This window comes from Elgaria multicarinata, chromosome 6 (genome assembly GCF_023053635.1).
Source record: "Elgaria multicarinata webbii isolate HBS135686 ecotype San Diego chromosome 6, rElgMul1.1.pri, whole genome shotgun sequence".
In the NCBI taxonomy this organism is placed as follows: Eukaryota; Metazoa; Chordata; class Lepidosauria; order Squamata; family Anguidae; genus Elgaria; species Elgaria multicarinata.
In genome coordinates this window covers 83,223,319-83,249,235 of record NC_086176.1, presented here as the reverse complement: position 1 = coordinate 83,249,235, position 25,917 = coordinate 83,223,319, and the positions used below count along the sequence as shown (strand labels likewise).

Below are 25,917 nucleotides of genomic sequence, written 5' to 3'. Positions count from 1 at the left end.
TTGCACACTAAAACCACCCAAACGGAGGAGGTTGTAAGGAAGGGGAGTTTTCAGCACCCCTTCCTGTCTGCTGTTTCTCCTCTGCAGATGTCCGTTTCTACATTAGCTTTACAGGGCCAAGATACATGGGATTGGAGAACCTCGTGTTTGCCTCATAAGATATAGTTCCGCCCTTTTGTCATACTACTCATTTAGGCAATCATGGTCCAGAAAAAAACAAGACTGGTGGGATGAACTTCACAAGTCTAATAAAAGGCACCATCCTGCTTCTTTAATGGAGGGTAAGTAACCTAATGAATATTTCATTTCTTTCAAGAAAGATGCTTTGATTCATTCAGAGCTTCTCTACATTAAGAAAAAATGGATTAATTAATAAGTTTTTATCAAATGTTGCAATATATGTGGGGTTTTATTAACTGTTAGTCATATATAATGTATTAATTATGAACTGTATATTGTTTTAGAATTTTAAATCATAAATTTTAAGTATTTGTTTGTTTTTAATAATATGTGATTTTTTTTGAAATGGTCAGTAGACTTATTCAATAAAGGTATTCATTCATTCATTCATTCACATTAAGTAAAAATCCCACACCCTTACTGGGCTTTCTTCTTTCTGGGTTACGATGGGCCCCTTTAGACAACAAACACATGATTTGGAATTGAAAACTTCTATTCTTGGCATTGCTCTATATGTTCAATGAAACATCGCCACCTAGTGGCTGAATTATAGCACAAGGCCAGCATTACAAATGGCTGATATGGTGCCATAAACTGTTATTACAGCTTATCTCCAATACTTTTGAAAGCAGGATAAAGAGGGAAACATCCTGGAAATTGACATCATTGTGTAAAGGACCTGCAAATTTCCATGAGTGACCAATCATCAGCACACAATAAATGACTCATGTAGAGAAGCTCTCAATTTTGTTCTCTTTGAGCCAAGCATGAAAAGGAAACCCTCCATACTGCGAAAACCAGTTCCATACCTTCTTTTTTTCATAATGGAATAACGTTGATTTCGTTGATTGCTAAATGCATGCATCTTTTTGAGTGGCCCATAAGAACCCGTTATCTCCAAATTAGATGGAATGTCCGTGGTATTTCCTGAAGCCTCTGGATCATCGTTGGAGTCTGCCTGGTCTGTTTCAGAAGCAGGCTGGCCAACATTAACGTACTTGACACCAGCATCTTCCATCTAAAAAGTGAGATAAAAACTAGTTAGTGGATTTACAAAAGGTGTATCATAAAACGAAGTGAAGCTGACTCACATTTCTAGAACTGTCCTGAGGCACCAATCGGTTAAACCCAATGTCGTACGAGCCAACTTCCCCTTGCTCTCCTCCCCACTGCAGCCCCCAAATCCGCTCCAGAGGATTTCCCAGAGGTTAGGGTGGCACGAAGAGGGCTGCAGGGTGGTGGGTGGGCAGCCAGGGATACAACCCCATGTTCCCAAAAGTTTTCTAGTGAATCATTCTGTTTTATTGCACGGCCATCTACATGTCTTCCCGTAAGTAAGTTCCATTAGGATCAATGGGGCTTACTCCCAGGTAAGTGGTTATGGGACTGCAGCCATTTCCAGTAAGCTGTAGGGCTAGAGGGAATGAAACATCCAAGGATCTCTATACCACCTTTGGCATTTCACTGATGCTCCATTGCTGTGATTTTCTTGTGCCAGTTGAGCTTGATTATTCTTCACTCATGTCCTCCTTTCCAAGGAGATCTGTTTCAAATTTAGGGACACCCAGTGAGTTGATGGGCATAGTAGCAAATTGAGGACTGGCACATAACACAGTAACTTATTAACTTATTTGTTGTTGGGATGGCCGTGGGCTCAGGTGGCTTTAAAGAGGAATTAAAGAAATTCAAGGAGGAGGAGAGGTTTAGCAGATATTAACCATGATAAATAAATGGAGCATCTGTGTTCAGAGGAAGAATATCTGAGTACTAGATGGCAGGGAGATACAATACCTAGTTGACTACTGTGGAGAGAGGAGGATGCTGAACTAGATGGACTCTTTGCTATGATTCAGTAGAGAAATTCTTAAGTCCCTAATATATCCCTTCTTTGTAAACTTCAGACAGTTTTTTAGAACCAGGAGCTGAGCTCAGAAAACCCAGTAAGTTCTAGCAAGGAAGGGGATGTCTCAGTGCATATGCAAAGAGCAGATCCTGCAGCAACATGTCTAGGGAGCGTTTTCTCAGATAAAACAAAACCCTGTGCGGTCTAAGGCTTAATTGAGGAGTGGAGTGCCAACTGATGCTCTGCCAAATGTCTTGGGACGGCTCTGTTTTCAGTCTTAATCTTTCTCTCCTTTTTCTAAATTTATGGTAATTCTGTGCAGAAAGTGTTTTTTCCTTAAATAAAATACCAGGACTAGCTTGGGAAGTGGAGCGGGGGAGAATGGCCACAAACCATTGAACAATTATGTGAAGCTCCACTGAAATCAGTGAGTTTGGACACAATATATTTTGGACACAAACCACTTTGCACCGGTTTGTGTCTAACATATTTTTATTCATATGTGTATATGTCAACATGCTAAGGTTGTGAATCGCAGAAAAAGGCCCAAATTTGCTGAGATTAATAATAACAATAACAATAACAATAATAGAACTAAACACATTCATGGAGACCCACACTACCTTGTTTCAAGATATTATCACGAACTTTTAAACAGGAAGACAGCAGTGCTGAGTCTAAGTATATGTTTGCCAATCTTACCCGATCCACAACCATGCGATTTGCATACACTTCATCGCTTCCATTCAGCATTGCAGAAAGTCTGGCTGCTGCGAAGAAAGTGGAGGGATTTGAGGTTTTCTTATAAGCCTCAAACGGGGAATGTTGTTGAACTGGAATAAAACATATCACAGGAAAACAGGTTATTTCCTGCACAGACATTGAGAACAAAGAAATGCCAATTTTACTTTGGGATGGGATTAAAGTGTGGAGGGAAGCCCTATTCATACATTATCTATGGCAAAAGGGGCAGCGGGCCACACATTTTAGCCCCGCCCCCAAAGTCACCACTTTTTCTGCCCCCACCATTGACGCATTCAGCCTAATTACCATATTGGAACTTCCTGTACTTATAGAAGATCCTCATGTGATTTAGATCCCTGATTATGCAGGGTTCTAAATTTGTTTGTTTGTTTATTACATCACATCTCTATACTGTACAATAGCTGAAGCACTCTGGCGAGGGAATTCCACAACCGGGGTGTCCTCACAAAGGAGCCTCCATGAACACAGGATGTCATTGCACTTCAGATGTTATAAAGCACATGGTCACAGTGGAGCGGAGAGGAACAATACAACTCTGGGGGTAGGACTAACCATGCAGTCCTACTGCCTCTTTCGCCGCAGATAATGTGTGAATAGGGCTAAAGAGTGAGTTCATTATTATTGTTCTTTAAATGAATCTCATAATAAAACTGCCAACAACCTACAGCTAAATTAGCCTTCCCCAATCAGGTGCCCTCCAGATGTGTTGCTAGCCATGCTGGCTAGCAACACATCTGGTAGTTGCAGTCTAACACATCTGGAAGGCACCTGGCTCAGGAAGGCTGAACTAAATGTATCAGAGTTTAGAGCACTTTGCACATACATATTTTCCAGTGACACAAAAAATGAACTTTTTATTTTCATTTTTAAAAAGAGGGACATATAGCGCATGGCTCCGTGCAAAGTGTTGTCTAATGCGTGCCAGGGATGTCATAAAAGAACGTAAAAGCTGCAGATGTTATTTCTTGAATGAGCAATTCACCTGCAAGAGTGGGCTCTGAAACCAGCCCTCTGCAAGGGGCTGAGGTGCCAGAAAAGGCAGCACCAGGCAGTTTGCATTTAGACAGAGAAAGAGGAGACCAGCGTTTCACTGGAGCTAGCTAAGTGGCAGTGCAGCCTTAGAGAATGCTGTAACAGCTCTAATTCAGGTCTCCCACCTGCTATAAGAGTACCTCTTTGCTTCCATTTATACTCTGCTTGTATATTTGTAAATAAATAAAAAACCTATTATTTATTACATTTATATCCCAATTCTCCCCCAAAAATTGTGCTAAAGGTGTCTAGCAACAAAATACAGATCAAAACAAAATCTTAATTAAAAAGATAACCATTAAAACATAATTAAAAACACAACAATAAAAGAAATGGACAGCAGCCAACCAATTGAAACTACCTCCCGCACACCTGCCTGAATCAAAACATCTTTGCCTGCTGGCTGAAGGACAACCTAGCCTCTCATGGCAAAGTGTTCCAGAGCATGGGAGGAGTCACCGAGAAGTCTCTCTCTCTCACTCACTCTCTCGCTCGCTCGCTCTCTCACACACACACACACGTCCCCATGAAATGCATCTCTGATGGTATCAGCACTGAGAGAAGGGCTCCAGTGATCTTAAAACCCAGGCAGGCTTGGAGGGGAGAAGGCAGTCTTTTTGGTAGCCTGGTCTCAAGTTATACAGCCCTTTATTTATTTATTTATTTATTACATTTCTATACTGCCCAATAGCCAGAGCTCTCTGGGCGGTTCATAGGTCACAACCAGCACTTTGAATTGTTCCCAGAAACGGAACTGTAGCCAGCGAAGCTGTTGTAACATGGGAGTTACATGCTCCTTGTAATAGTCTCTGGTCAACGGTCTAGCCTCAGCATTCAATCAAATGAGACTGAACATGACTCAAATGAGATTAAAAATTGAGGGATCTGAGCAATAGCCTGCCAATTTCCTCCAATCTGAATGTCTTCCAATAAAGCTATAGATCCTAATTCTAGTTGCTGGGTCTCGCATCTAAGACTTCTGGCTTCCTGCTCTCCTTCATCTGTGCAAGACTGGAGTAGTAAGGCTGCTTCCAGGTTTTGTGGCTCCTTGATCTTGGCTGCTCAAGGTCTTTGTATCACACACAAAACCTTCGCAGCAATGCTGTGGCAAAAGGCTTTGATTGAAGTGAAACCGGTGCCTCAGCTGCTCATTTGGCCTGAAAGGTATTTCAAAATGGAGGCAAACAGGGCTAAAATAATTTTAGAGAGATAAAGGAAAAGGAGGCAAAATGTGTAGCAACTTCTACTGATAACCTTCAGATTCGCACCTTGGATAGCTGCTTTAGAGTTCTGAATGGTTCTGACTGAAATCCCGGGCAGATTCACTGCCCCGCTGACATAAGAGCCACCAGGCACCACTGCATCTGTTATCAAATAGTCCATCTTATTATAAGATAAAAGCAATGCGTAACTAGGGAGGGAATGTTATTGCTTGGCGAAAACTCCAGAGCAGATCTGGAAGATTTTTTTGGGGGGGGGGATGCGCAGGAGAGCAAGGGGAAGCCCACTCGTACAACATTGGATTTAAGCCCATATTTGTATAGCTTGCCTTTATAAACTCTTAAAGAAGAGTCCACCAGAATTCTTTTTTTTTCCAACTTATTTTTTGTTATTTAACAAAACAAAACAAACAAACAAATTTACAAATTAAAATCATAATACATAGAATTGAATAACCTTATAACATTTCTAATTTAATATTTTGACATCATCCTATAACATAAAGTGCACCCCCCCACCCCGGGATCTATTCCTGTTTCCAAAATCTCATTGTTTCTTCTGGAAGTGGTTTTCCACTCCCCTTAGATAATGCATATTCTAGGAACTGATTCCAAATTCCCTCAAAATCATTCATTTTTGTTATCCCTCTTCTTACTTTTACATTACATGTCAATTTATCATTTATAGCAATATCCCAAATCTCTTTATACCAATCTTCGACATGATAATCTCCTTGTACCTTCCAGTTCCTAGATATGATCAACCTTGCTGCTGTCAGCAAATTCGTTATCAGTTCTTGTTTCTTTATTACACTTTAATTCTCCATATAATGATAGCAATGCCACCATAGGTGTCTCTTCAATCTCCATTCCAACAATATCTTTTATCTCTTTAAACACCATTTTCCACAATTTTTGAACAAATTCACATTCCCACCACATATGTAAATACGTTCCTTTTTTTTTTTTTTTTTTTTGACATCCTCTCCAGCAATTTCCTAAGTTCAGCTTGTTCATTTTATTTAATCTCACCGGGGTTAGATACCACCTCCATATAATCTTATAATAATTCTCTTTTATTCTCACTGACATGTTTCTCAACACTCTTTGTCTCCATATTATCTCCCAACTCTGTTGCCCTATTTGTACCTTCAGATCAATTTCCCAGACCATCTTGCCCATATTTTCTGACTCCCCCTTCCCAACCAATATTCTATATATTTCACTTGTCAAACCTTTTATCCTTTTATTTTCTCCCTTCTCAACTTCTCTCCTTAAAATCAATTCCTCAAATTTTGTCATTTCTCTACACTCTCCATTGTCCTTTAACCATTTCTTCGTCCACTGTTCTAATTGATAATAATTTAACCACGATAAATTCTTCTCCTTTAGTGCCTCTTCTAATTCTTCTCGAGTGTTCATCCTCCTTAACGAATTTTTTAGCTTCATTATATCCCTCTCTATTAAAATTTCCCCCAATTTATCTTTTAGGTTCCCTGGAAAGTTTCCTAACATTATCACTGGTGTTATTGGGGAAATACTTGGAAGCAAATCCTTTTTATATACACGCCATATTTCCCAGTGATTTTTTAGAAGGAAGTTCTCTATTTCTTCCCCCATTTTTTATTATATTCTCTAAAAAATATATTTTCCAATTTCCAATCTTTGTCCATTCCTTTTCTATCCTCCAACCAACTTAAGTCTCCTACTCCTAACATACTTTCTACTATATGTTTTAATCTATTAGCTACGTAATATAATTTTATATTTGGGAGTCCTAATCCTCCTTTTTTGTGTGTTAAATGCCACCTTTTTTTATTTAATCTCGCTTTCCTATCCCCATTACAAAAATTATTTAAAATATTTTGCCAACTTTTTATCTATTTTTCAGATATTCTTATTGGTAACATTCTAAATACAAAATTTACCTTTGGTAATATCTTCATTTTTACTAAAGCTATTCTTCCAAACCACAATAAATTTAATCCTTTATATTTTTCTAATTTATCTATAACTTCTTTTTTCAAGTTGTTTAAGTTCTCCTTTTCTAAATCCTCTAAATTTTTTGTAATTTTAATTCCCAAATATTTAATCATTTCTTTAATTTTCATATTCTTCTCTTTACTTTCCCAATCTTTCCCTTCCTTTTTAGTATAATTAAGTAACATCATCTCTGACTTTGTCCAGTTTATTCTCAATCCCGTAACTTCTTCAAAATCCCTCAGATGTTGCTTAATTCTTTCCATTTTCTCTAATGGATTCTGAATTGTCAACAATGTATCATCTGCAAACATATTTATTTGTATTTTATTTTTATTACATCCTACTTCTATATTATCATCTTCTCTTATCACATTTGCCAATAGTTCTATAACCAATACAAATAGGACCGGTGAGAGTGGGCATCCTTGTCTAGTTCCTCGGGCCAGTTGTATCTTTTCTGTAATTCCATCATTTATCACCACTGTATTTTGTGAGTATAATTGTTCAATTAAACCTTTGAATCTATTTCCAAACCCCATTTTTTCTATTATTCTCTTTAGTGCTTGCCAGCTCACACAATCAAACACCTTAAATATATCCAACACTATTATTCCTGCTTTTGTCTTTATATTTTTTACCTCCTGTACCATGTTTAAAACTCTTCCCACTAAGTTATGCATTTGTCCACCAGAATTCTAAGATTCATATCATGAGCACTTCAATCCGCACTGTTGTGATACCGTCCCTGACATTTTGTTGATTTTTCTGCATTAGCATTCTAAAGTAACGTTATCACAATAACCACAAGGATTGTTATTTAAAAAATATTAAGTTGTTAACCTAAAAAAAATTGGGTAAAGGCCCACCGTGAAATTAACTAGAATACAGAGGCAACAACATCAACCTTTCCTTTAGAGTAACCATAATGGAGTTAATAAGTGATCATGTACAAAGTATTGCAATAAATTAAGATTCGAGCTAACGGTGAGGTGCTAGGAATGAAGGCTGCACATAGTTTTCCTTCAGGAACTGACTTCATGTGTAATTATTAATTTAAAAAGCTATTAAAATGCCAGAGCCACCGACCTCCCTTCTTCTAGCTCATTTCACCAAAAAGGCTGTTGCCTTGTACACATTTGAGTAGGCCAGAAATAAACTTGCTTTAAAAATTCAAATTGTGTCAAACCAGGAAACACTAAAAGGCATTTCTGGTGCTTTATCCCACATAATGACATCATAAGCAATTCTATATGCTGTGTTATTCATGTTGTAATTGCAAATATCATTAGGCAACCTCACTGTAAGAAATCTCTAGCGTTGTGCTGCTATGTCACGGCTGTGTTGCCTGCCCACATGCTGACAATACTGCTACTCCTCTGCTTCCCTGGATTTTAGGTCAGATACATTTGTGTAGTTAAATTATCCTTGCCACGTAGGAGATTAATACAGACCACTGCCTTTCTACATTATATTGTTGTACATTTGTTGGGTTAGTCTAGATGTCCTCTATGGTTTCCCTTAAAGCTCAGATTCTTGAGTGTAAGATTAGGGTTTGATCAGGAGATGGTTAATGCCTCTGGCAGAGTGCTCAAGTACCTTCATTTGTTAAAAAATTGAAACCTCATGCAAGAAGATAATCTGTTGTTAAGGCAGGTCCCATCATGAGGCAGAGTGAGGCAGGCAGCTCAAGCAGCAGATGCTAGGAGCTCATAGAGGCATTGGAGGAAAGAGCTGTGTGCCATGAAACGTGCCCTGAGCCCCATAAGCTATGCTACTGCTTTCAGGTGCAATGGAGGATGTTGTACCATTGCCAGAAAGACTTAGCTACCAGTCCAATCAACCTTTGTACATGGAATTGGAGAGGTGCCATCTTGTTTTGGAGTCAGGTAGCAAAATACCTTGGGCTGGTCCTTTCTGTTGAGATGTTGATGCTATGAACCTCCACATATGCGCAGCCTGATTATATGTGTAAATAAATCATATGTCAGAAAAACACCATTGTTCCCCAGGCCTTGCGCCCTCTTCCAGGCCCACTCCTTCTCCTCAGGCAAACGTTCCCAAGAGGGAAAAGTTTTGCTGTTGGAAATAAGCCCTTTTCCCAGCTCAGAGCTGAGAGGGCCTCCCTTTCTGAGCACTGAGCAGGGATCAGCTGAGGAGGTGGGCTGAGGAAAGGTGTGTCTGTGCGTGTGTGAACAGTATGAATGGTGTGTATGAATGGTGTGCATATGTCTGTGTGAAAAAGGTGTGAAAGTGGGTGGGCTTGACCATTTTGGGATCTGGCCACACCCCTTGCTGGCATGCAGCCCCCCCCCCCCACAAGCTTTTCTCTGCTGGGTATCCAGCCCCAGGGCTGAAAAGGTTTCCTCGCCTCTAATGTGGAGGAATGGATCGGGAGGAAGATAACGGGGCTTTTGTTCATGCATTCTGCATCCCCTTCAAAAACTAGATAATATCATTTCAGCCAATATTCATTCTTTACCTACTGCACCACGAAAATATAATCTCTAGCTTAGTTCATTTAAGGACTACCATGTTTTCCTTTACTTCTAGATGTTGGCATTTATATTACCAAGAGGAGAGCAACTCTGATGTCTTTTCCTCCTAAGAGTCCTTGGTGCTACCGGAACTCAAGGGTTTGCAAAACTGCACATTCCTGGAATTATTTATTTAAGATATGACATACTCCTTGCCGGTGGCTCACGTCAAGCGTTATGTGTTATTATTTCATTCGCAAGAAAATATTAGGTGAAGCAGGAACAATGCTTTACTATGAAATTCCAACAATAGAGGCGATCTAAAGGTTATGTGTGCTTAAGGCCCAGTGATTGACATGGAACCCCATGACCGCTTGCACATCAGTCCTCAAAACTGCTGATCATATTGCTGCACAAATACGCCCCTCGCTCATTCGCAGGCAACAAATTTGGGTAGGAGCATTGTGCAAAAGCTGCTGAATATTTTGTTGGGGTGAGCCTACCATTTTGCAGTGGCTTCTTTACTATTTTCCATTTATTTGTTTGTTTATGTATTATTTTTCCATGATGAAGCATCATTCCAGTGCATTCATGGGCGGGGGGGGGGCAGTATGGCAGCAGTCAGAAAGCGGCTGATGAGAGAAGTTCTCCCACAGCCTATGGCAGTGGCAAGGAGGGGGAGTAAAAGTAAAAGCATGAAGTGGCACATGTGCCAAAAATCCCCCAAAACTGTTACCACCCTCCAAATTTTCAGGAATGTTTGCCCCTCTCAAAATTCCCTCCCCTTGATTTTGGGAGACCATCTCACCTCCACCCCTCAGTTTTGGGCTGTCAGTTCTCCACATGGCTGATCACTAGCTGAATCATTATTAACATCCTTGAAATTGAAGGATCAGCAGAGCTCTTTGGGAATCAGGTTGCAAGTATCTATTAATAAAAGAGTAATTCATGGTAACTGAAACTTGGAGCATCACAAGGAACCTACACTTTCTGTTGGTTCCTGTTCAAAGCTGAAATCACTGACAATTCCAGTGGATTTTGGCAGCTAAATATCCAAAGCAGACTTCTTAAACTTTCTAATCCCTCAAGAGTTCCTTCACAAAGAGTAGCTCACCAGCTTCCCATGTGCATAAATAACTTAGACTAATATTGTAATAGGAAAAGTATTTCAAGACTTCACCAAGTTCACAAAGCAGTACAATTAATTACACATTGACTCCATCAATTATTTATTTTTACTGGAAGACACAATGCAGTTTTTTAAAAAAATGACAAAGCAATATCTAACATACAGGTTATAAATCACATTCCTACAGTTCCACAAATTCCTTAAGCACAACTCTGGCAAAGTCATGACTCACAGGCTATATTTTCTCTAGACTTCAGTGAAATCAATAGCAAGGGCCACACTTTGGTCAAAACAGACTTCGGTTTACTGGTTTACTAATGCAAAAGATTTGCAATCACAGAAGTGAAAAATAGAAGGCATTTCAAAATGGTTTCTTAAGAGGACTTTTGGCACATATGCCACTTCTGGGCGCATCTGGTTGCTTGCTCTGGAATGCCAGGTGGACCTTGGCCTTCTCCAGAAAGACATGTTCTTCAGAAGCTCTTGGGAGGTGGGAAGGAACCGTTTGTATCCTGTAGCCCCTGCTGTACATGTGGATCTGCCCCAGAGTCAGAAATCTACAAATGCAACAGTAGGAGGTGCTATGCTCACCCCCAGACTTGTGCATATGCACAGTACACATAAACAGACACACCGTGCTGGAGAAAGGGAGATCAGCCATTGTAGTTATGGGTGGACAGAAGGTTCTCCAAACATCTCCAAATGTTTTGGACTTCATCTTCCAGAACCCCCTGCCAGCATGGCCAGTGGTCAGGAATGCTGGGAGCTGAAGTCCAAAACATCTGTGGATCTACTTTCTGCCCACACCTGCTCTCCATGTTCCAGCAATACAGAATAATATTTTCAATAAATATATGCCGAATATTCACTTTAAATAATTTGGCACCAAAACGTTCAAATGACTGTCTTCTTCTACAAAAGCCTATCCATCCATTGCAACTGCATTCAGGAACATTGCTTCACATCCAATTACCATGGGAGGATGTAGGACAAGGCCTTTACTGCTGTGGCACCCAGATTATAGAGCATCCTACTCTAATTGGCCCCTCTTCTTGGTGTTTTGTCATGCTGCCATAACCTTTTTGATCCACTGCCCCTTTGGTTTAGTTTAGTTTCTCCCCACCCCACCCTCTGTGATTTGAATATCTGGCTTCTGTGTTAATTGATCCGATATGCTGCCTTGGGCAGGAGGGGGCTGTGTCAGGGGCTGACAGTATCTTGCAAAACACAGAGTATGCATAGTAAGTATTGTGTTATAGAATCATAGAATAGCAGAGTTGGAAGGGGCCTACAAGGCCATCGAGTCCAACCCCCTGCTCAGTGCAGGAATCCACCCTAAAGCATCCCTGACAGATGGTTTTCCAGCTGCCTCTTGAAGGCCTCTAGTGAGGGAGAGCCCACAGCCTCCCTAGGTAACTGAGTCCTCTGATACCTTACGAGAATAGCAAATTTATAATGCATAAATCAAGTGGATTACAGTGCCCTTGATCAAATGTATGAATTGTTATTCACAGTTGGGAGGAATATACACACGGGGTGGGGTGTGGTCTTCACAGTGCTGGGTGGGCACCACTTCCCTCTTCAACCTCACACTTTCGGAAATCAGAAAGAGATTGGGTGGCCACTTGCACATCTCAAAAAAAGAGGAAATGCATCAACCACAAAAGGGGCAAAAAATGACTTTGCATAAAGTTTTCATATTTAAACTTATATGCATAGATGCACATTTAGAGATATTTTCTATAACTGAAAATGGAAATACAATGCACCTCCCTATCATGGGTAACCAGTGTGCCTTGTTCCGTCTGCTGTTGCTGGGAAGCTTCAAGGGCCCTACTGCTCTCCCTTCGGTTGGCTCTTCATCTTTAAACCTGCCTTAGGCTGGGCAACCCTTCAAATAAAGGACGCCTTCAAATAGAGGAATGCCCTCTGTAAAGTAGGACACATGGCCACCCTAGAAATAGGATACCTAGATGAACACCAAAGGAGCTAAATTTTAAATAAATAAATAAAATATTGCTTCTCAGCCTTTTCAATAAGATCAATTGCAGTAAGAAATTAAAGATTATGCAGCTATGATGATGCTATAGATGGCACTTACTCGCAAAGACCTACAACTCTAAATCAATTCACTGTGTGTAGGAAGCCATGCCCAGACGAGCTCACAAACTACTTCCACTGGAAACAATGAAAAGTTTTTTAATGCCATGCATAACAATAAAGTAATGAACAAAAATATGAAAAAGGAGGAAAATAACTAATTTCCACCTCAAGAAAATTGCAAATAGTTTTCAAATCGTTTCCCAGAATTTCCTCTAACAATCTAAACATGGGTTAATATATAGCTTGAAGAATTAAAGCTATGAAATCCACAGGATTAATCATACTGGATAAAATGTCCCATGTTCAAAAGTGGTATTTCTGTCTCTAGTTACCACTGTCATACATAGTTATCAAAGAATGGAGCCTGCCATAAACTTACCCATTGTTTTTAATTCTGCAATATTCAATTGTGCTTCTTTCTAAGCATCAGAACATCAGATATTACTGGTTTGTTACATGTGAATGGCTTTGAACATTCTCAAACGCTACGTGATTGCTAGGTATTGTTCTTATGCACATTGTGCTGTGTAGTTTCTTCCATCTGATCAATATCATAGTAACAAAACAAACACCCTAAGGAGTCCACAAAACAAAAAGCTTACATGTGTTTCAAAGAGAACAGATCTGCTTGAGTTTCAGCCTGTTTTGTAGTCTAGTGGCTCCGATTTCGTGGGGCTGTGAATCCATTCTGGGTTTCGGTCAGAAACGGCGAGTACTCTAAAGGAGTTATCCAAGGTACTAAACCTATCTGGGGGTTTAGGGTTCAGCACCTCGGATAACTCCTTTAAAGTTCTCACTAGTTCCAAATGAAACGCAGAAGGGATTCCCAGCCCCACCGAGATCCACTGGCTTAATATATGAGGTTTTTTCCCCACTTGGAGCAAAAACTCCGGACATCTTTGTGTGAAGAACATACAATTGCTGTTCCCCTGCCCCACCTCCTACAATTACCTATATCGAACTGCCACGCTTTATGACAATGTGCAAGGCTTTTAATACATGGGAAATGTTCCCCTCCCAAAAGATGAATAATACCCGTAAGAACAGAGGCACCAATAATGTTTCCGTGAAGGCACTTCCGCCTTTTTAAATATGTATTGGTCAGTAGGGGCCATAGCTCAGTGTGACAGAGCACCTGCTTTGCATGCAGAAGGTCCCAGGTTCGATCCCTGGCTTCTCCAGGGAGGGCGAGGAAAGAATGTGGCCTGAAACCCTGGAGAGCCGCTGCTGCCTGTCAGTGTCGACAATATTGAGCTAGATGGACCAATGGTCTGATTCAGCATAAGGCAGCTTCCTATGTTCCTATCCTAAAGTCCAGGCATGCAGTGGGGGTTTTACAGCCCTTTTTTCCATTGCAGCCACTGGTTTGCCTTTTCCCCCCAAACATGGCTTCTTCTGGAATGGTCTCAATGAGACATGAAGGACTGAAGTTAAAAAGGGAAATCAGAAACTCCTCCTTTCCCAAGTGTTTTCTGCTCTGCAGAGGACTCTTTGGATCCTAGCCATTAATATTTCCAGTTTTGCGACCACAAAATTTTGATTTCGACAAAAATCAATGGGGGAGTTGTAATGGTCCTGTTCAGATGACACAATAAGCCATGGTTAGGCTGCTAACCCTTTTGCAGCAAATGGCTAGTGAGCATGTTTAAACTGTGGTTATGTATTTTTGTAAAAATAATGTATTAAACCACGGTTAGGAATGGTTCACATGACATGTTGAGAGAGAGTAGCTTACCATCCAAGAAAGCATTTAACCAACGTGTAGAGCAGGGCTGTAGACTACGCTTCCAAACAAATGTTCAAGTTTTACTTAAAGAAAGATTCCTAGACAAAGGTCTCTCAGGCTGTAGCCACTCTCTCCTCAGGCCAGAAGCAGTGGGCATTGCCCTTGACTACTTTGTGGCTCCTCCCAGGAAGCACAACCCATTCAGTCTGAATCCAGAAGTTATTTCATATTGTTACACCTCCCAGCACTATGGCCTCAGTTAAAACTGCATACGCATGACTGAATCTGCCCTTGAAAAAAACATGGGCGGTCCAGTCGTAGACCTCTTGATCTCATGATATGATAACCAGTTTTCCCCTTTGAACTATAAAGGTAAGAAGAGCTCTGCTGAATCTGACCAAAGAAAACCTTTCCAGTCCAGCATTCTGTTCCCACAAGTGGTCAACCAGCTGCCCGTGAGAAGCCCACAAGCAGGACATGAGTGCAACAGCAGCCTCCCAATCATGTTGCTCACCAACTGGTATACAGAGGCATACTGTGTCCAAAACTATACAGCCAACATGACTAGTAGCCATTGAAAGCCTTACTCTCCATGAATTTGTCTAATCCCCTTTTAAAGCCCTCCAAGTTGGTACCACATCTTGGGGCAGCAAATTCCATAGTATAAACCACATGCTGTTTGAAGAAGTGCTTCCTTTTTATCTGTCCTGCATCTCCCACCATTCAGCTTCATGGGTTCTAGTATTATGAAAGAGGAAGATGACTGTGATACTGATGAAGCCAGAGCACCTCAGAGTGTGTCCACATTAGGCTTTTATGCCACCACTGCCCTCGTCTCATTCAGGGTATAAATGACATCTTCTACTCATTACCCTCCCATTTTTGTTTTTATTTTATTTTTTTACCACTTCTGTCTTTTTTCTTAACACAGAAAATCTGTTAAGGAGAAAAAGACAGAACAGCTGCACAAGGCCTTCTGCTGACACTGGGAGCCCTCCGTCTGGAAGCACCTGAAGTTTTGAAGGTCACTTTTTAATCTATGTCAACATTCACATGTGAGGGTCATCATTCACTGTAAACATCAATGTAGATGGTATGCGTACAGAGTTGTGTGCATGCATGTATGCTTTCTTTCCTCTTAATTTTTCTTTCTATTAAAAGAGCATCAAAAGCTTGAACTTTCATTTCTACATCACCATTTTATCATAGCAGAAATAGGGTGTCATTAGTATTTTTATTTATTTATTTTACTGCATTTCTATATTGCTGAATACCAAAGTTCTCTGGGCAGATCACAAAATAAAGATTAAGAGCATAAAATTAGGGTGACCATATGGAAAGGAGGACAGGGCTCCTGTATCTTTAACAGCTGCATAGAAAAGGGAATTTCAGCAGATGTCATCTGTATGCATGCAGCACCTGGTGAAATTCCTTCTTCATCACAACAGGTAGAGCTGCAGGAACCCTAATAAAATACACAAATATAATGTAAAATCTAAAATAAATTCAAACAGCCATAGCCAAGGTAAAAACAATGATAGCCGTGCAAGGATCTAAAAACACATTTTAAAAACCTGAAAGGATAAAAAGGTCTTCACCTGGCATAACGTAAGCACCAGGTGAGCCTCTCTGGGAACTGCACTGTGTAACTGAGGTGCAACCACAGAAAAGGCCCTTTCTCTAGAAGTCACGTGCCTCATCTTATGGGGTGGGGGCATCCAGAAGAGGGAATCAGAAGATAACCTTAGGGTCTGGGTAGGTATACATGGGAGGAGATGCTCCTTCAGGTAACCTGGCTACAAGGTGATTTTATAGCTTTAAAGTTTAATCGCAGCACTTTTAATTGGGCCCAGAAACAGACTGGAAGCCAGTGCAGACCCTCCAGCCCCAGTTAACAGCAACCTCATTACATTCAGTGTTGCCTACATACCTTTCCCTATAAAATTGCTCTTGTTTCAATGTGAAATGGTTACAGCAAGATAAACCCCAGTTCTCAAGCACTTTCCTACAAAGAGGGTAGGAAAGTTTTTTTAAAGAAAGAAATTGACTGCCATACATCTAGTATTCTGTAAGTGAGGTGGGCTCTCTCTGTAACAAGTCCTGTGTATGTAGCTAAAACAAAAAGTCACCCACTGGGGGCGGGGGGGGAACTCGCACAACTTTCTACAAAACATCTGCACAGGACACCCCTCTTTTAAAGAATATTTGGCATATGCTTCCCCCACCCCTCAAACTGCTTACTTTAAAATAAGTATAAGTTCTGCTAAAATCATGTAAAAGTTTCCTCTGCATAAATAGCTAAAGTTAAACTACGGTAGCAGAAGAATGTCACAAAGAGTACACATACATTCTTAGGGATAAAGATAATTTGTTGTTCAAACCAATTCTGCATCTGTGACAAAGAAAATGCCTAAATAGTTCTGAAAAGGCAAAACAGAGATTGTTTACGTCCACCTGCGTGTGACTAATCATAGAACGAACCAGAGAAAGAGAGAGGAATAATAGAAAAAGAGGAAGGTTTTGTCTACCTTTCGGTTTGGATGTCCTTTTCCGAATCCTCATTTTAGGCAAGGATGGCCAAGAATAATTAAAAGGTGCATCTGAATCTGAGTCCATTCTTTCTTTCGCTAAACAAACACTTCTTTAGAGCTGTGCTATTGTTGTGTAGAGCAGCAAGTCAAGTGACAAAAAAAGAACAAGAAAGCTGAACAAGGCAAGATCAAATTGCGCACTAAACCCAGGAGAGAGAAAGAGGCTGTACAAGTCTGCCCTCTACAAGCATCAAGGCATGTGGGCAAATATTACGGCAGACAGAATCAAGTTAAAACGATCCTGATGTACACCCAGGCGTGGGGCTGCTGCATCTTGCTCTGCAGTTATTGGAAAGGTCACTGTGTGCCAATGAATCATTAACTCACCTTTTCATTTCCCAAATGTAAATGAAGAATAACCTGAGTTGTTAGAGAATGAGAGAACGCTTCGTGTGTGTCTACAAGAGACAGAGGAATCTGAGGCAACACTTCCTTTTAATCTGTATTTGCTTTACAGTACGTAAAATTATGTTAAGGCTTGAGCTTGATAAAGGATTAAGGAACTCCAGAGGAAAATTCTACAAACAGTCCTTCTGTGAGACTAATGACTCTCCCTGCCTCCTGTTACCCCCAGTTTTGCCCTCAGAATTTATAGCATATTGGCAGACCAGAGTACTTTTTGGATGAAGCAACAACAGCTGACTAAAAACCACATATCTTTCTTAAATGTAAAGAGGGAGTACATATTTTCCCCTCTTTTTTATTAGAAGGACAGATAAGCCCCTTCAGACATTCTGGTTCTAATAACGCATTCCTTGAAAACAATTGTTTTTCATTCATAGTAATACGGAGTTTGACGGTGAATTGTTTTTTGTTTTTGGTAAGGTTGGCAAGTTTACAGCACGGGCCTGCCCTCCTGGCAATGTACAATAGAGCTAGTGACTAATTTACAACAAGTCTCCCATTCTTATACAGTCTCCCTGAACAACTCATTGGCAATTAGAATTCAGCAGAAACTCATTATCCCTCCCCCATCATTACACTACACAAACTAAAGATTTTGTTTTGTTTTTTAAAGGCTCAAATGTGGCGACACAAAAGCAGACACACAACTAACGTGTCCACTGGTTTTGTTTTGTTTTTACTAAAATGCTTTGAAAGTCACTCCACATTGTGCGTTCTTTTTGCACTCCACAAAGGGAGTGTGCGTACATGGATCAACTTAAATGTCAGTTTGGAAGAAAATGACATCTGAGCTTGTTAACATTCCTCTATTCCAAATCAATTACTTTTCCAACCACTGAGAGATATACAGAGCCACTTCTGCATACTGGACTAAAATGATCCCCCAACTCACATAACTGATCAATGACACACTTGCTGGACAAAATAATTCAGGTACAATTCAAAAGATGGAATTATGCAATCACTGGGCAAATTTGCATCAATAATTAAAATCCAGGTTTCGCAAGCTTAAAATCTCCTGGATAGAATTACATAAACCTGATCTTTTAAAATTTGTTTTGTCTCAGTTGATTGTGTTTGTTTTAACTACAAAGAGATTTCCGTTAGGACCACAATGATCAATTGAATGCACTTTCACAGCACTGTCCAAGTAACATGTTGGGGTAAAGCTAGTGCTTATGTTGAGACTAGGGATGTACAGATTTTGTTCAAACCATTCAGTCTTTGTTTTGCAGATTGTCTGGTGTCTTTCATTCCACCATCCATTCATTGATGGAAACCCCCCGCATTTGCACTCCTTCGCGTTATCCCCATGGCAAGGAGCGCAAATGCACATTTTCAAACCTCACCACCGGCCCATGTGCCCCGTTCCTCAAGCATGGAGGTGTTCCAGAGGCCATTTGGCTCACTGGTCCACCCCCTCCTTCCCCCTCCTCCTGTCCCACAGATGACAGAATGTTCTTCTTTCAACATCAAACTACACCAGGTAGCTATGTGCTGACTTCACTGTTTCCAGGAAAAGAAGTCTGATTCAAGAGGAAAAAGATGGCACCACTGCAGCAGCCAGTTGGGGCTGTGAAGAGACGGTTTCCATGGAGTGCTATAACCTGAAGGGATGCGACTGGTGCTACATGTGCTCTCCATATAATACTGGGGAGACACTGTTTTTCTTTTAGGTGAAAACTGATCACAGAGAGGGACATCTGTTACAGGGAGCAGGTCTGCCTCTTGGGTGTATGTGAACATTTTCAGCCTCTTTCTAGCCCATCCTTTTTTGTGAACCGCCCAGAGAGCTTCGGCTATTGGGCGGTATAAAAATGTAATAAATAAATAAATAAATAAATAAATAAATAAATAAATAAATAAATAAATCCTCCTTCCCATGAGAAAGACGTGGTTTCACTTTGCAGAGGGCAATGTGGTTCAGTTCAGCCTTAGTATTTTTCTGTTTCAACGTAAAGTTTCCTAGGCATATGCCTCTATAAGAATCATTACATGTACACCTGGACGAAGTCAACAACTAGGATGTCCAAAGAGCACCTGGACATTTCAGGTAGGCACAGAGAGCACCTTGTTTCTTCTGCTCTCTGGCTTGTTCCACGATGTGGCCTGGATAAGATGCATCAATGCTTATAATGTTGTGCAACACCCTGATGGCCTGAGAAGGCAGGTTATAAAATGAAATAAGTAAAAAATCAATCTGTGGGTTTAGGTACATAGTGTCATCAAATTTATGGGGAGAGGGGTCATGAACTGGGGCAGAGTCTCACACCAAATGATTTTCAGGTCTGTACCAGTGACTGCCCATCTCAGTTTCTATGCAACAAATTCAAGATTAACTATCCAATTTTAACTATCTATGATGTAAACAAGCTTTGGCATATTCCACTGGAGTTATGTAATGTTCTCAGCATGCTTTAAAGCTACAGTTGCATAAGGGATCCAGTCCCTCATTCAGAGTGGTTCCCTGTAGTTCCAGCTCCAGTTCAGCCTTGTTAAAATGTTTTCCTATTTCCCAGAAGAGGAGAACAATTACCAACATTTCCCATGTTCCCACTGAGTACAATGGTTGCCTGGATGCAATGATAGATTGGATGTATGTTAACCAGTGATGTAATAGTAAATTTTGAAATGCAAGTGCTCATCGTAACAGTCCCCCATAGACATCCCCCACTAGTTGCCTAGTTTCCAATAAGAGATCTGGTGGTGTGTGTGTGGGGGGGGAGTCAGAATAGTAGAACAGTCCATGTTCAGACAAGACAAACCAAAAGGGTATTTGAGGGGAAAGCAGGCATACAGATGGGCATGAGAGCCACCATCCCTTCATGCTCAAAAGGCAGGATTCAACATGGTAGGAGGAAGGGAAAGCAAGGGATACAAGATATCTGCAAACAGCATGGAACCAGTAGCCCAATGTCCTCCAGGAGTCTCTTTGTCCAGCCCCAGGGGAAAACATTTTCTCTCAAAGTCAACAAATCTGAAGCTGTTTTCAGCTCCACAAAGAGCAGCCGTTGCCGTTTTTCACTGCTCTTCTGGACATCTCATTGCCCTGTTACCAGGTTGTAGAGACACTATGGACACACCAGCCTTTGCTTACCACCCTCTGGTGGCAGGATGCAGTAATGCAACTCCCCCCACTCCCCACGGACCTCAAAGTCACCACACTTCAATAAAGACTTCAAAGGGCGGTCCAGTGTGAAGTTCTGGACCAGAGTACATAAGGAAATTTGACTCTATTATGCATGGACTTAACTGGCCCTTGGGTCTGTATGTTCCCACCCACTTACAAGTATTAATTAAGCATTTGTAGAGCTTGCAAAAGAATATTGCCATTGACTATTGCTGTGAATCAATCACTCTGTTCTCATTTTGTATACATTTGGGTTCTGCATAGAAATGTCACAGACTTACCACATTTTATGGCTTTTGGACCCTACTGTTTACATTCCTCCCCCACCCTCACCCCCCGGTAGCCATGTCTATATTAATACCAAACCAAAGAATCACCATGCTGACTCTTTGGAATGAAAATGGTGGTGGTGGTGGTTGAAACTGTGGGTCAAAATGATTCTCCATCTTCACTTCTGTGAATATTCACAAACTTTGCAGCCACAGAACAAGCAAGTCATAGCACAGCATGGGAAGAGAACTACCAGGCAAGCAGGCCATTCTCCCTATTGGCCACTCTTCCTTCTCTAACTGTACTGTGCTGCCCCTGGGCTCGCACGACACACTAACCCACACTGTGGTTGAGTATTGGTTGGTTGTTGAATCCTGGGTTAGTGCTGAACCCAAGTCATTTTCTGCCAGGTGGCTTGTTAACCATGCGGTGCGGCTTATTTTTCTCGAACAAGCCACCTTGAGAAACCATGGTTTGTTGTTGGGATGTTCAAGGTGGTTAACAAGCCACCTGCGGAAAACATCCTTTTTTAGATAACAGGCTAACCCATGGTTCAACCACTGAGTATGGCTTAGCGTGCTGTGTGAACAGCTCCACAGTGTCATGAAAGAAGACAGGGAAGTGTCCCCTTGTTGCCTAGGGATAGGGTTATGGTAAACCAACACATGTACAACAGCATAACTAATGCTTCCTAGGGCAATGGGGAAAAGTGGCAATTTACCACCAAATTCAGCTGCTTGTCCTAGAAAGTGCTAGTTATGCTGTGTGAATGTTGGCTTAGAGTAGCACAACATCACTAGCACTAGTGCTGGGACACAACTGGATACTAACCCAGGCATTCAGAACGAGGGAATGTGCTCCCTTCTCACAGCACAATGGGTGCACTTTGCCCCTTGGAATATTGACTAAATGGCGATAGCTTTGCAGTCCCCAAATGAAGAAGCACATTACTGGGCATAACCCTTCTTGCAGCTGAAAGGGTGGGCTCCAGTCTCTGAAAAAGCTCAGGCCACAATATATGTGTTAGCCTTTAGCAGGCTGGCACAAATTGACACCTCTCTTGAAGAGTGTCAAAGAGAATCAATGAATTGTATCCCATGGTGTTGTTTTGCCAGTGGAAGGATGTATTTCCCCTTCCCCTTTTCTCCAGATCTGTTCCAGAGAGTTGGGGAACCCTCTGGAGCCGAACTGGGGCACACATGGGGGTGGCTGCACGGGGGGGGGGGAGGGGATGGGGAAGTCCTATTGTGTAAGGGGAATTCCCATTGCACGAGTGGCCTTCTGCTTGCACCAGGGTTGGATCCAATCCTATTGCTGTCACACAGAAAGGCTTTTATGGGCACAGCTATAGCCGAAGCCGGTGAGTGGCAAGTTTTTTCTGCCAATTATTATGCTATGGTTGCAGAGAAACCATGCACATAAAAGTTACTCTAGCTTTGCTAACTCTGCCTTATAACCTAACGGATACCATGTAAATGGTCTGTTTCCAGTCCTTTTCCATGCCCTGTCTGTGCCCAGTTGTTCTACAAAACACCTTTTTGCAATACCAGTATGCCACATGTGGATGAAGACAAAACTGTCTAAAACTCCCTATTAATCAACACTAGACGTAATAATAATTTCACCCATCAGAGGCTAACACAGCACAGGTGGGGGGCAACCATAACGTTTAAAAACAGGTGTATTTGTTCTTTTAAGAGCAGGGAGTAAATTTTAATCTTTTATAATCACGATAAGAAAATAAATGTAAGAAAAGGAGATATTGAAACCGGTATTTGCACAGATCTCACGGCAATCCCTGTGGTTCACATGGTGCAGCAGATCAGTCTGTTAAATACCTCAAAGCGACGCGTGATTAAATTGGAATTACTGAGGAAACCAAACAGAACTCAAAAGACAGACTCCTTTAAATCTTCTGCTGCTACCTTGGTCACACCACAGAGCATGCCAAACATTTGGGCTCAGCGCTTTTTATCTTCAGGAGTGCAAGCTGTGGCCGGTAGAATCTCTCACCTCCTCAGAAATGTAAGCCAGGGAGCTCAGCTAAACAAAAACTTCAGCTGCCGAGTCTCTTGAACAATGTAACTGTGCAAACCGGACTGTTATTCTTTCAAATTGTGCAGTCCCTCAGCCTCCCTCTCCCCGCGCCCCCCAGCCCAGCAGATATTCTGGGCAGACATTTACATTCACATATTTTAAGTTTTAAAAAATGGAAAAGAAATACTTTTCTAGTTAAAAGTAAGCCATTGCAACTTTGTAAATAGGTCGCATCTACGTACATTTAGGCCCTAGGACAGCTTTCAAAATAGGAACCAGCTGTCCAGTGCTGTGCAACACTTAATTTCAGCACTTTTATACATGCATAACATAAATGTTATTGCTAAATCATAGTATACTAGTGATGGCTAATAACAAACCACTGTCTCCTACCTTATATCTTTCGACTCCAGATTTCCCATGTAAGGGCTGTAGCCTCCAAAGTACATCATCCAGGCGGGACAGGATCAAAGCCATGATGGGCCCAGCGGCTAGCCAGCCATAGTGGGGGCCCTATTCTGCCCTCATACATGACATTTGTGCGCGCGCGCACACACACACACACACACACAGCCTGTCCAGATGACATGCTAAGCCACGGTGGTTAAGCATTTCGAGCTAAACATTATGGCGTAGCATATCATGTGAACCATTCCTAACCACGGTGACTACATAGACACAGTTTAAACACACTCACTAACTATTTAGTGGCCTAACCATGGTTTCACGTGTCGTCTGAACAGGCCCAAAGAAAGCATTCTAGAAATGAGCAAACAAGCGATTTGCATAATCAGCAAGGTTCTCCACTTGGATTACCTCACTTCCTGAGTTTGATTTCCTTTCATTCAAGTGGAGAAAATGAGCGTGTGCAGGGAAAATTCACATTTTAAAGAAGTGCACAAATGCTCATTCCCCCCTTATAGACAAGAGCATGGAAATGCATATTTTTTAAGAATGCACATTTTCTGAACATGAACAAACATTTTGGAAAATGTGACTTTTTGCCAAAAAAGCACATACGTTCATGTTCAGAGGTGCAAGCAGAGCAAATCCAAGTCCAACACAAACCAAAACAATATAATCTTATATCACTATTACTGGGCAGGAGAGAAGTGTATGACAATACTGGACTTCACTGCACTGATGTCATACGTCACTCTCCATCCCAGTAATATGGGTATAACAACAATGGACTACTTTTTAGATCAGGTCTTTCATAATGCAAAAATAAAAATAAAAATTTGCTGTTGTTGTTTTTACAGCATTGATCCTGCTACCTACTGACACAGTTCCCATAATCATCGCTTGTGGCTTGTATAAGCCACGACATATGCTGTTGTGGGTGCCACTTGCCTAATTACCCATTTAGATGTGGCTTGTCATCTGAATGCAAGAGGCCTAAGCTTGTTTGAGTGGGTAACAACCCCCTTGTTGGGTTGTTCGAGGGTTGTTAAAGCTGCAGTGATCATGCAAACTGGATCATTGTGTTGGGCTGAATGTGCTACTGCCCAATCACAGTTACATCAAAATTCTTCAGTTCGCAATTGTTATCTATGACCAGCAATCAGTATTCCACAAAGATAGACCCACTCAACCCCGTAAAAAAGGGTTCAAAATTAATCAGGAAGGTAAGTGGTAATTCTACACTGTTCTTGAATTGTGGAGTGTGGCTTTACTCATTGGCTAAACACACCAAAAGGTAGTAGCTGACTTGTTTCTCACAAACCAATTGCCCATAATAGTGGGTAAAGTAGTGGTTAGAGTGTTGGACTGAAACTCAGGCGATCTGGGTTCTAGACCCCATTCTGCTCACTGGGCGACTTTGCACCAGTCCCTGACTCTTTGCACCAGTCCCTGACTCTCAGCCTAACTAATCTCATAGGTTGTTGTGAGGACAAAATGGAGAGGAGAAGGGCTATGCAAGCCAATTTGTGTTTCATGCAAAAGGGGAAAAGGTAGGATATAGGTGTAATAATAATAAATTAAAACAAAAATGACCTTCCATGTCTAGCCATGTTCCTAATCAAACGATGTTCTGTGGAAAGGATAAGAATGAGTGAGAAATTCATTCAGTTCACATTTCAATGCAAACTTACGAAATTCGCACTTCCAGTACCTAAACATGAACCGGACCACAGCTGGACTCAAAATTCATATTTTTTCCAGAGTTTGTGACACAGTTTGCAAAAATGCATACAGTGACGTAAATCACACACACGTTGCAGTGGTATGGGATTTCCTTACTGGGAAGTGGCTTCCACCCCACTGAGTGTGTGCTTGGCATGAAGGGAGCCAGAGAGAGAACAAGATGCCTATCCCAGAAATATAGAGCAAGCTACTGGACCTCAAAAGCAATGGAAAGGAAGAGGAAATGAGAAGGGAAAAGGGAGAAAAGAATCTGCATGGATTTCTAAATCTGCCACTTCTGGTCACCAGATGACAATTTCTACTCACCAATGATAACTGACACGTTATAAATGATTTTGTAAAAAAGAAAAGAAAAGAAAAGGGTCAAAGCTCATGTTGATTCTTACCTAAATCTAATCCATTTTCATCTTCATTTTCAACTGGCTGAATCATATGATCTCTGTAAAACTGCAAAACAAATGGGAATTAGATTATATTTCAGCTTGTGTTTCATGAAAAACTGCTGGAAAAAAATGTTAGAAAGCAGGAATATATATTTTTCAAAAAGCACTTGATACTCTTGTTTTATTTTAGTATACATCCTTTTTTTCCCTAAAATGTCAAGCCAAATCATCAACACAGATTAAAAAGAGATCATTCTCTCAACAAGTTCCTGTCTGATTTTCCCAAACAACAAATCATGGGGTTTATGATGTCTCAACAGTCAATACTTCATCCACTATTTTGGGTTACTGGGAAATTTATATTTCAAAGAACGCAAAGAGGAGGACCTGTGCTGCTAGACACCTCTATTCTTTCAGAGGCATCAGACAAAGAATCAACACACCCAGAAGCTGCAGGTCAACAACCTGTACTTCCCTTTAAAAATTTAAGAAGCAGAC

The 25,917-nt window shown here is 41.1% G+C and overlaps 1 protein-coding gene across 2 annotated transcripts in view; it reads right to left on the bottom strand.

The window, feature by feature from the left end:
- The window catches only part of ARHGEF28 (Rho guanine nucleotide exchange factor 28), a 175,489-nt gene that overhangs the window by 70,537 nt on the left and 79,035 nt on the right, over positions 1-25,917 (bottom strand). The window contains exons 9-11 of one of the 2 annotated variants that reach the window (XM_063127928.1): positions 25,423-25,483; positions 2,726-2,856; positions 990-1,198 (exon numbers count right to left, since the gene is read on the bottom strand). In XM_063127928.1, the coding sequence (XP_062983998.1) occupies positions 990-1,198; positions 2,726-2,856; positions 25,423-25,483 (401 nt within the window). Of the gene's footprint in view, positions 1-989; positions 1,199-2,725; positions 2,857-16,983; positions 17,179-25,422; positions 25,484-25,917 lie in introns of those variants that run through there. The other variant, XM_063127929.1, reaches the window with a different exon arrangement.